The 12,589-nt window shown below is 39.0% G+C and overlaps 1 protein-coding gene across 1 annotated transcript; it reads right to left on the bottom strand.

Annotated features, from left to right (window-relative positions):
• Positions 1–5,981: 5,981 nt before the first annotated feature.
• On the bottom strand, positions 5,982–6,707 carry LOC145802658 (uncharacterized). Its single transcript, XM_082895419.1, has 2 exons — positions 6,296–6,707; positions 5,982–6,013 (listed from the first exon to the last, which is right to left on the bottom strand). The coding sequence occupies exons 1-2, from the start codon at positions 6,705–6,707 to the stop codon at positions 5,982–5,984; spliced, it is 444 nt and encodes a 147-aa protein (XP_082751545.1).
• Positions 6,708–12,589: the final 5,882 nt, after the last annotated feature.

Genomic DNA, 12,589 nt, shown 5'->3' with positions numbered 1-12,589 from the left:
AGAAGGGAGGCCCCTCTCCCTTTCCAGAGGTTCTGAGATTTGATAAACAAGATATATATATATATATATCTCTCTCTCTATATATATATATTTCTTCCTCACTCTCTATATTTGTGTGAGTTTGTGCCTTAAAGTGTGTTTTGTCTTCACTTTTGCACTACAACACCTAGCAATGCACCGCCATCTTTGAGCCGAGATTCTTGGGAGTGTTATTTGAGCTCTGAAAGTTAGTTTTTGCCTCAGAAGCTGCTGGTTTCAAAGTTGTGCTTCAAGGGTGAGTGTATTCCCCTTTTAAGCCTTTGTTTGTATGCCATATTGATCATCCTTGCATATTGTTTTAGGCCTTGCTTTTAACTAAAAAAAAAGTCTTGTTTTGAAGTGCTTAACATGTTTTTTTGAGGCCTCTTTAGTGTTGGGGGTGGTCTACCCCCTCTTTGTGCCTTGTTTGGCCTTGTTTTGAGCCACCTCTTTAGGCCTTCGAGATCATCTCCTTTTGGCCTTTTAGCCATTGAAATCCAGTGGATTTTCAGTGGTAAAAAGTGTGTTTTGAGGCATCAAATAGAAGGGGGTTGTCCCCTCACCTCTTCTCTTGAATGCTTGTGTTGATGGCTCACCAAGTTGGCATGTTTTTATACCACTTTGTGGCTCCATTTCAGTATGTCTTAGGCCTTCTTTTGCCATGATATAATACTTTTTTGGCTTAGTTTGATCATATCATGCATGCTCCTTGCACTTGTGGTGCAAATCCATTCACTAGCCTAACATGCATCATGTGTTTAGATCATCATTCTAGCATGTTTTGGCTTAACCCCAAGAAGCTTTTGTCCATGTTTTAGCATGCTTAAGCTCTGATTTATGTTGTTTTGGTCATGCATTCCATGCTTTGCATAGCCATAATGCATTCTTGCTCATTAGCTTTGAGTTTCATGGTCTCTAGCATGGCTTACTTGAGTTATTTGCATGCTTTGGTTTCATTTCTACCATGATTTCAGTATGTATGGTGTAGCCATACTCTCTCATGCTTCACTATTTCAATGCTTTTAGTGAGTCATGCTTTATGCTTTAAGTATGAGTCTATATGCATGCCATGTTGCCTAAGCTTGTGGGCTTCCATATCAGTGCATTTTTGGTGTTATTTTGACATTCCATAACTCTGATTTTTGTTGGTATAGTCATCTCATGCTTGGTTTTGGTAGGTGTAGTGTAATCCTCCTCATAGGCCTTGTATGCGTCATGTTTTGTGCTCACCATGCTAGCTTATTTTGGCTTCCTTCCATGCATGTTTTAGTCTCATTTTGATATGTTCTAGGACTATTTTGGGTTGTCTTGGCCATATGCTTCATGTTTTGTATAGCTATAGTGCAAGTACCTATGCTAGCTTAAAGCTTTGAGCCCACTAGCATGCTTTGTTTGTCATTTGTACATGATTTAGCCTCATTTGGAATGTAATTTCAGAGTTTACTTCATTGCCACATTCTCATATTTGTCACTTCTTCGTCATGTTTGAGAGTTATGTTCTTATGCCTAGTTGAGGAGCCATCACATGAGCATGTGTCCTTGGCCCCCTTTTGTGCCTAAGTCTTGGTATTTTGGCCACTGTTTTGGACCCTCTTAGGTTTGTCCATATGCGGTTTAAGTCCACTAAGTGTTGCATTACATGGCCCTTGCCATTGCATTGTCATTTGCATGTTGTTGCATGACATTGTTGTTTGCATGTTGTTGCATGCTCATGGTGTTTGCATGTTGCATGTTCATGATGTTTAGCATGTTGATTAGATAGCATATTGTTGTATGCTTGTTGCATTGCATGACTCTTGCATGCTTGTCGCATTACAATGTGTGTACATACCTTGCATTGCATTGCATTGTGTTTGGAATCGGATATTGATCCAAACACGGGGAACGAGGGCCGTTTCATACTTGAAGTGATGAAACGCGCCTCATTCCTTCGGTCACCGACACCTTTGATCATGCATGATAAGGTGGAGGTTCATTGAGTCTTATGTGTTTATTTGTGTGCATTCATTGACATTGATTTGTGCAATTCGACCTCTTTGGCCATCATGCATTGAGATGCGTGATTGATGGCTCGAGAGCCGAGCACTACATTCCTTTGAGCCTTAGACATGATAAGGAGTGTGGTGGCACACACATTTTACATTCCTTTGAGCCTTAGACATGATAAGGAGTGTGGTGGCACACACATTTTCTAGCAAATACACTGCCATGCCTCTGTTAGTGCTCTGTTGCAGCAAAAGGGAGAATTTGCAGGAAGTAGTGGCCGATCGACCACTTTGTCTGCCGATCGGCTATCAAATTTGGCCGATGGCCATTAACTCTGGCCGATGGCCACTCCTCTTGGCCGATGACCTCTCAGCATGTCCATGAGGTGGATCAGAAGTATTTTGGAGGTTGGCACAGTTTTCAGAGGTCTAAAACAGTGCAAACAGAGGCATCGTGAGGCAGGATACTAGATTTCCAGGAGGATGCGACCGAGCATGCATTATTCATCATTCCGAGGCAGAGCTGTAGCAGCCCATTTCAATTGCTTACTTAGCTGGTTTTGTAAATTAATTAATTTGATTAATTAGTTAAAGTCTTGTAATAATTAATTAGCTAAGTTAGTTAATTAGTTGATTTGTAATAATTAGTTTAATTAGCGTAGCTAGTTAGCTCCTCTGAGAGGGCGATGTTGTAAATAAGTGTGCGTGTGTGTGATGCATGTCTTCCAACCCCATTTTTTTTCTCCCTTTTACTTACCTGCTTTCAATGGTTAGTTTTAGGGCATTTTCAATTAGCATCCTTATGCTAGCATGTTGGCATAATTCATTTGTCTTGCATGCACCAGGCTCGGCACATCATGCTAACTGCATTGTATTTTAATTCCAAAGTGAATACATGTTATCTAATTGCATTCGCATGACATCTTAGAATGGTCGAGCCTATCTTAGTTGCATTTTGCATGTGTTACATTAGGCATTTTTGACGTAGTTAGGAGCTTGCATTGCTTTCTAACATAGCTTCTGTTTTGGCTTAGAGTACACTGTGAGTGTTTATGCTTTAGCATCCTTGCATGCGTGTAAGTGTTGTGATGATAGCATGCTTGCCATGAGGCTAACTGCTTAAGTGATTAACTGTTTGAATACCTGTGGGTGAAGGCTTGATTGCCTGGATTGGAACAACTCGATGATTGTGAGTTTTAAGCTCACTTTGCGGAGTGGCAAGGGTGGCAAAATCCACGACTTAGTCTACTTGCGAGTAGCAAACTTCAAACCATTTTCAAATAAACGAACATGAAATGTTTTTTTCCAACTTAGGCGATCTAGTCTATACTTGTATGCTGCGCGCATCACATAGTAATTCTAGGTTAATAACCGGAATAAGAACACATGTGTTTTCAAAAACAACATATCATGCTTAGTAAAGGCCGATCCTTTGATCGGGCGAGCGGGGGTGCTCATTGCATGACCTTCCCCTCTCGTACCCATGTTCCCGAACCGAGGCAACTTTGGTGATGACGGACACGTGGCCTTAGGCATGAGTCATGATTTCCTAAATTTTTCAAAACAAAATATTTATGTGGCGACTCTGTATCTGGCAAAGCAGGCCACGTTTGGCACTTCTTTATTAAAAATCGATTTTCCAAAACGATTTGCCCGATTTGGACTCTTTAGTGATTTATTAATCTTGCATTGCACTTTGCGAGATTAGATTCAGAACCGTGACATGAGTTCGAACTGTAGTAGCTAAGAACAAATGATTCGCGCCCCCGCGCGCGAAGCGGAGTTCTGGGCGGTCTACAGTTTAGCGTTACAACCGGCCAATAATCCTTGGATCACCAAAGGCCTCTGAATAAAATAACATATAAATAGGGGTTGCGAAAGCAAATACACAAAGTACAATGTCCATTAAGCTGTGCAGACATACATGGGACAAAATAAATTTTAAATTCATAACATATACGTGATGTCACATAGATATAGTAATTTTACGTCACCCCATGTAAAGATAACCAAAAACTTGTTCAAAAACCAAAAGAAAACAAAATTTTAAATGTTCGTGAAACAAGGCCACAAGGCTTGACTTGATCCAGAACCTCCTCAATAGACGCAAAGGGTGGCTGACAAAACAAAATCTTAGGCTATCAACTTTGGGTTTGGTCACGTGCCTGATCACCTACATACATAATATAAATAGTGAGCTGGAGTCTAATGAATAATAACAGAGTAAAGGGTTTAATGAATGCTGTCCATAATAGTTACGGAAAATAGAATTCAGTATTTATCAGAAATGGATTCATAATCATGTTCAGAAATCATAGGTCATAACAGATACAGATTCAGAATCATATTCATAGTCAGAATTTGCAGTTAAACATATGTGGTACATTCATTAGCACTGGTAGAAACAGTTGACCAATAAAGTGACGACCATAAAGGCGTACAGTTAACTCACGTGCACGGAGACGATACAATTGGCTTATGAGACGTACAGTTGGCCTATAATTGGGACGTATAGAGAAGGATCCATAACAGTTGGCTCATGAGACGTACAGTTGACCCATAACTGGGACGTAACAAAACAGATAATAGATGTCATCTGAAGCTAAGAATGCCACGAATACATTTCAAAAGCATTGGACAATCATTCATTCATACAAAAACTAATATTTTATAAATAGATCATCTGATATCATTCAGAAAATACTTATAATTGAACATAGTTTTACAAAGTTATTACTCACAAATGGCTCCCAAGCAGATAGACAGAACAGACAACCGGATAGCTTATGGCGCGTCACCTACACAAACACATAATAGATACACATTTGAAACACGCTCAGAATATTCTTAGCTTATTACGTTTCACTCTTAGTGTTTTTCTATGTTTTACCCTCACTATTATGTCTTAATCATGGCCTGGGAATGCCTAGGATGCAATGAAGATGCTAAAATGCACTTGAAAATAGTTAACAAAACTTGCTGAAAACAGGGTCCTCGCTCGAGCGCAACTTCCTACGCTCGAGCCATCTGTAAACTTTTGCAAAAGTGCTAGTTGCTTGATTTTTCCGATCGATGCTCGCTCGAGCGTGAGACTCTTACCCTCGCTCGAGCACAACTTTTGTCGCTCAAACGGTCTGCAAAACATGCAAACTTCTGGGAGCATGCATTTCACGCTCGAGTGAACCTCTGGTCGCTCGAGTGGAAGTGCAAAATCACAGAGTGGTCGCTCGAGTGTAGAATCTGTCGCTCTAGCGTAGAGGTCGAATTCTGGAATTTCCAGATTCACCTCTAAGCTTCCAAACTCAATTCAAACACCACAAAACTCTTCCTTTTGGGTCAAAAACTTGAGAAATCATATGTAAACTTGGGAAACATTGAGAATTCTAAATCATTTCGCAAAATCAAAGTCCAAAAACTTGCTAATTAAACAAAACAAAACCTAATTCTTAGAAAACATAACATGGATGTTTTGCTTTGACTTGAAGACTTCCAAAACGTGATCTAGTGGCTCAAAATGGCATGAAACTTGATGAATTCCCAAAACTAAAGTGATTTAGTAACATGCATGAGGAATTTCTTGGAAAATAACCTCAAAATACTATGAAGTATGCATGCATATATGGTACACTCCCATAGTCAACAATCTAAGTTCAATTCTTGCACTACACAACCCAATTCTTTGAATTCATGTACTAAGTGACTTAATTTCAAAGCTAAAGGGTTGAACTCTTACCTTCAATGGCCAATTACACTCTCAATGGTCAATTTTTGAAGTCTCAAGCCAAACCTTCCAAATTCTCTTACAATTCTCCTAAGATGAGCTCAATCTTCTCTTCTCCCACTCTCTCACTCACATTTTGTCTCTTAAAGGCTCAAAGATGATGGGAAAATATGGCTTAAGTGGGGTGTATAAGCCTTATATAGGCTTGAATTAAGAACTTGTTTAATTAGGCTTAATTGGGCATTCAATTATTCTAATTAAGTCATTCTGAATTGAATTTCAATTGAACCTGCCATAATGTTCTAAAAATTCCAAATAACACGTATACCAAGTCAATTTTTGAATCAGATGCCGATAAGGCTTTCAATTCGCAAACCGAAACGGAAACATGAACAAATATTTCTACGTTAAACATATATAAGCACAAATAAGGCAATACACATGCAAGTAATGCAAGATTCCACTTTAATTACTTATTAAGCCTTCTTAATCATGGATTGCACGTTAATTATGGGTCGGGGTTGTTACAATCTTCCCCCTTAAAGAGTTTGGTCCTCCAAACTTGAATTACCTTCATTCTGGAAGAATACCAGATTCAAAGGAAACAACTCAGGGTATCTTCTCATCATGTCTTCTTTTGTCTCCCAAGTTACATAGGTTCCTCTGTGATTCTGCCAATCAACCTTTACTAACGGGATTTCCTTGTTTCTCAATCTTTTGATTCGGCAATTTACAATTTGCATTGGCATCTCCTCGTATGTATAATCATCTTTTAAAAGCACATGAGTCGGTTCAATCACATGTAGTGGATCTCTTAAATAATCCCGAAGCATAGAGACATGAAAAACATTGTGCATATGTTCCATGACTGGTGGTAAAGCTACCCGATATGTCACTGAATTAATCTTCTCAAGGATTTCATAGGGTCCAACATATCTGGGTGCTAATTTGCCTGTCACTCCAAACCGTGTCTGGCCTTTCATTGGAGTCACTTTGATAAATACGTGGTCCCTGGCTTCGTATTCTCTGTCTCTTCTTCGGACATCAGCATAACTCTTCTGGCGGCTTTGTGCAGTTTTCAGTTTGTTGGATCAATTTCACGTTTTCAGTTGTCGTTTGCACAAGTTCCGGTCCCAACAAAGGTCGATTACCTACTTCGGCCCTACAAATCGGAGAACGACACTTCCTTCCATACAAGGCTTTATACGGAGCCATACCAATATTCGAATGATAGCTATTGTTATACACAAACTCAGCCAGTGGTAAATAGGTCTCCCAATTGCCTTGGAAATCTAGGGCACACATTCTGAGCATATCCTCCAAAGTCTGTATCGTTCTTTCTGATTGACCATCTGTTTGTGGGTGATAAGCACTGCTCAATCTCAACTCAGTTCCCAAGGCTTGTTGTAAACTCTGCCAGAATCTTGAAGTAAAGTTAGGGTCTTTATCGGATACTATGGAAACTAGAACTCCGTGCAATTTCACAATCTCGTTAATATATACATTAGCTAATCTATCCGCATTATATATAGATTTGACAGGCAAAAAGTGGGCAGTTTTAGTTAAACGGTCAACAATGACCCAAATAGAATCCATACCTCGAGAAGAGCAAGGCAATCCTATAATGAAGTCCATGGTAATGTGCTCTTATTTTCATTTCGGTATTGGAAGAGGATGTAACAAACCAGTGGGTTGTTAATGTTCGGTTTTAACCTGTTGGCAGTATAAACATCTAGCCACAAAATCCACAATACACTTTTTCATTCCCGGCCACTAGAAATTATGTTTCAAATCATGATACATCTTTGTATTTCCTGGATGTATAGCAAATTTTGAGTTGTGAGCTTCAGTCATGATGTGTTTCCTCAAGTCAAAACAGTTCGGCACGCAAAGACTATTTTGAAATTTCAACACATCATTGTCAAGCACAAATCCTGGTTTCGATTTTGAATCAATCTCATCAACAATTTTCCTCAGAAACTCATCTTCTCGTTGTCTCTCTTTAATCTCTTCAATAATTGCAAGCTGAGCAAAAATGGAGGCTAAGATTTGCCCTGTTCACGTAACACAACTTCAATCTCTTCCTTCTCCAAGTCACATAACAACTTTTTCTGACCGGTTAGCAAACATGACAAATTGGCAATAGATTTTTAGCTCAATGCATCTGTAACGGTATTTGCCTTCCTTGGATGATACAAAATTTGCAAATCAAAGTCCTTGATCAATTCTAACCATCTCCTCTGTCACATGTTTAGCTCTTTTTGGGTGAAGAAATATTTTAAGCTCTTATGGTCTGTATACACTTCACAAGTTACTCCGTATAAATAATGGTGCCAAATTTTCAAAGCAAACATTACAGCTGCCAGTTCAAGATCATGAGTCGGATAATTCTTCTCATGACGCCGAAGTTGCCGAGAGGCATAAACGATTACCTTCCCATTTTGCATTAGTATACAACCTAACCCTTTATATGAAGCGTCACTGTAAATTTGGAACCCATCAGTACCATTAGGTAAAGTTAAAATTGGTGCAGTCACTAATCTGGTTTTTAACTCTTGAAAAGCTTATTAACGCTGATCATTCCAATCAAATGATACATTTTTCTGTGTCAATGGCATGGCAAGTTTTGAGAAATCCTTCACAAACCTTCTATAATAATTAGCAAGCACCAGAAAACTTCTAACTTTTGACACGTTGGTTGGTCTTAGCCAATCGACAATGGCTTCAATTTTCTGTGGGTCTACTGATACACCATCCTTGTTGATCACATGTCCCATAAATGCTACACTGTCAAGCCAGAATTCACATTTGGACAATTTGGAATATAGCTTCGTCTCTCTCGAAATCTATAAAGTAGTTCTCAAATGACTCTCGTGCTCTTCCATACTCTTGGAGTAAATCAGAATGTCATCAATAAACACAACTATAAATTCATCTAGAAATTGTTTAAAAACCCTATTCATCAGGTCCATAAAGGTTGCGAGTGCATTTGTTACCCCAAATGGCATGACTAAAAATTCATAGTGCCCATATCAAATTCTGAATGCTGTTTTCTCTACATCTTCTGCCTTGACCTTTAACTAGTGATACCCTGAATCTAAGATCTATCTTAGAGAACACTTGGGCTCCCTGGAGTTGGTCGACATCAAAGACCCATCATTCTTTTTCACAAACAGAACTGAAGCATCCCAAGGTGACGTGCTCGGATGGATGAATTTCTTGTCCAAAATTTCTTGGAGTTGGACTTTCAATTCTTTCAGTTTAGTAGTGGACATTCTGTATGGGGTTTTAGAAATCGATTGTGTCCCAGGTATAACATAAATAGTAAACTTGATTTCCCTATCAATTTACTCCGCAAGTAAGTCATTAGGAAATACGTCTGGACATTCACAGACTACAGGAATTGTTTCCACACAAGCATTATCTGTAGACTCAGTCATCACACAACACAAATAGCCCCGACACCCTTTTCATAACAATTTTCTGGCTTTCATAAATGAAATCAAGTACGGTGGAGGAACTACCCCAGTTCCAATAAAAACAAACTCAGGTCCACCAGGCGGTCTGAACACAACAGATTTATTCGCACAATCAATGGTGGCGCAGTATTTGGTCAACCAATCCATACCCAGAATATAATCAAAATGATCAATGCCCAGGAGTAACAAATCAACATACAATGTCATATTACCAATCACAATATCACATGCTAGATAGACATAAGCACATATCATAGAACCCCCAGACGGTGTAGACACAAATAATAAGCAATTCATAGGTTCTAATGGTCTAGTTAACTTCCGTGAAAAAACATGCGATATAAATGAATGTGTGGAACCAAAATCTATCAACACATGGGCATTATGAGCACAGATAGAAATTATACCTGACACCACGGATTCGGTATTTCGTACATCACCAGGCACAAGTACAAAGACTCTACCTTGTCTCAAGGGTTTTTTCTCGTATTAGTTCTAGCATTTGTTCTTGATCCAGAAGCAGATCTTGCTAAACTTGCTACAGGATGGTTGGCATTTGCTGACCCAATTGGACAATCTCTTATCATGTGGCCTGTTTTGCCACACCGGAAACAAGCACTAGATACTGGATGGCAAACTCCTCTATGTCTCCTTCTACACTAAGTATAAACAGGAGCAGATCCACCGCTTTGACTTGAGCTGCTAGAAGATCCCGTATTTTGTTTCTTATTCATAGCAAATGAACGACCCTTTTTGAAACTGATTCCAGATCTTTTCCCCTTTCAATCAGTTGTTGGGACAAGAGCTTACTTCTTTGCTGCCAAAATGGCTTCTGCCATTAATGCCCTATCAAGCACATTCACATATGTAGGTAGGTTAAGGACTCCTATCCAATCTAATATATCCAAATCCAATCCACCCTTAAATTTCTGAGCTTTCTTGTAGTCTGTGTCTACCATATGAGGCGCAAACCGAGCTAGTTCAGTGAATTTGGCCTCATACTTGGCCACAGACATGTTGCCTTGCTTAAGTTCCTGAAATTCTGAAACCCTTCAATCCTGAAAGCACTGTGAAAAATACTTGTCATAGAAGATCGTATTAAATTAAGCCCATGTCATATTCCCATTACTATTTCAAACCAACAACCACCATCTTCAAGCTTCGTCTTTCAGGGTATAGGCAGCTAAAAGGACTTTTTGAATCTCAGAACAGGGGAACATTTCAAACAATTTCTCCATTTCCAATAACCACGTTTCAGCCTTTAATGGTTCAATACCTCCCAGGAAAGTTGGCGGTTTCATCCTCATGAACTTCTGAGTCAAATTGATTATGTCACTATTATCTGGCTCATGTTATGTTGGTGGAGACAGGGGAGGCAAGGGTTATTGTCTCTGTTGTTGTGTCAATGTTTCAGTCAGAGCTGCAAGTATTTGTTCCATACGACTCATACGAGCCTCTGAGGATTCACTTGTATCATTACTTCTTGGATTTTCCATGATACTATAAAGAGACAAGGTAAGAATAAACATAGGAATAATCATGTCCGTTTCTTTCAATTTCATTTGTTTAGGTTCAAATTTAGTTTCCATAGTTATAAAGATTAGCACATATTCACACATGCAGATGAAACGTCCCTAATTCTTTTCTAGGACATCCTACAGCTCACATGGACTTGTGTGTACGGCATAACTCGTGCTCTGATACCACTCTGTCATGACCAAAACCCGCCTCTATAGGTTTAGCATTGCAACCGGCCAATAATCCTTGGATCACCAAAGGCCTTTGAACAGAAAAACATATAAATAGGGGCTGCGGAAGCAAATATACAAAGTACAACGTCCATCGAGCTGTGTAGACATACATGAGACAAAATAATTTTTAAAATCATAACATATACATGACGTCACATAGATATAGTAATTTTACGTCACCCCATGTACAGATAACCAAAAACTTGTTTAAAAACCAAAAGAAAACAAAGTTTTAAATGTTCGTGAAACAAGGCCACAAAGCTTGACTTAATTCGGAACCTCTTCGGGAGGCGCAAATGGTGGTTGAAAAAACAGAATCTTAGGCCATCAACTCTAGGCTTGATCACGTACCTGACCACCTACATACATAATATAAATAGTGAGCTGGAGTCCAATGAAAAATAACAAAGTAAAGGGTTTAATGAATGTTGTCCATAATAGTTATGGAAAATAGAATTTAGTATTTATCAGAAGTGGATTCATAACCATGTTCAGAAATCATAGGTCATAACAGATATAGATTCAGAATCATATTCATAGTCAGAATTTGCAGTTAAACAAGTACATTCATTAGCACTAGTAGAAATAGTTGACCCATAAAGGGACGACCATAAAGACATACAATTGACTCACGTGCATGGAAACGGTACAGTTGGCTCATGAGACGTACAGTTGGCCCATAATTGGGACGTATACAGAAGGATCCATAATAGTTGGCTCATGAGACGCACAATTGACCCATAATTGGGACATAACAGAACAGATAACAGATGTCATTTGAAGCTAAGAATGCCACGAATACATTTCAAAAACATTGGACAACCATTCATTCATACAGAAACTAATATTTCAAAAATAGATCATCTTATACCATTTAGAAAATACTTATAATTGAACATAACTTTACAAAGTTATTACTTACAGATGGCTCCAAGCGGATAGACAGAACAGACAACTGGATAGCTTATGATGCGTGACCTGCAGAAACACATAACATATACACATTTGAAACACACGTTTAGAATAATCTTAGCTTATTACGTTTCGCTCTTAGTGTTTTTCTATGTTTTACCCTCACTATTATGTCTTAATCATGGCTTAGGAATGCCAAGGATGCAATGAGGATGCTAAAATGCACTTGAAAACAGTTAACAAAACTTGCTGAAAACAGAGTCCTCGCTCGAGCGCAACTTCCTATGCTCGAGCGAACATGAAAAATGTGAGTGGTCGCTCGAGCGCAACTTCTGTCGCTCGAGCACAACTTCTGTCACTCGAGCGGTCTGTAAACTTTTGCAAATGTGCTGGTTGTTTGATTTTTCCCCTCAATGCTTGCTCGACGCTTGCTCGAGCATGAGACTCATACCCTCGCTTGAGCATAACTTTTGTCACTCGAGCAGTCTGCAAAACATGTAAACTTCTGGGAGCATGCATTTCACGCTCGAGCGAACCTCTGGTCGCTCGAGCGGGGAGGTTGAATTTTGGAATTTCCAAATTCACCTCCAAGCTTCAAAACTCAATTCAAACACTACAAAACTCTTCCTTTTGGGTCAAAAACTTGAGAAATCATATGTATACTTTGGAAACATTGAGAAATCTAAATCATTTCGCAAAATCAATGTCCAAAAACTTGCTAAT

This window comes from Camellia sinensis, chromosome 11 (genome assembly GCF_055761805.1).
Source record: "Camellia sinensis isolate YWXY chromosome 11, ASM5576180v1, whole genome shotgun sequence".
NCBI lineage: Eukaryota > Viridiplantae > Streptophyta > Magnoliopsida > Ericales > Theaceae > Camellia > Camellia sinensis.
Note: the sequence above shows the minus strand (reverse complement) of the source record. Positions and strands in the feature narration are given on the sequence as shown.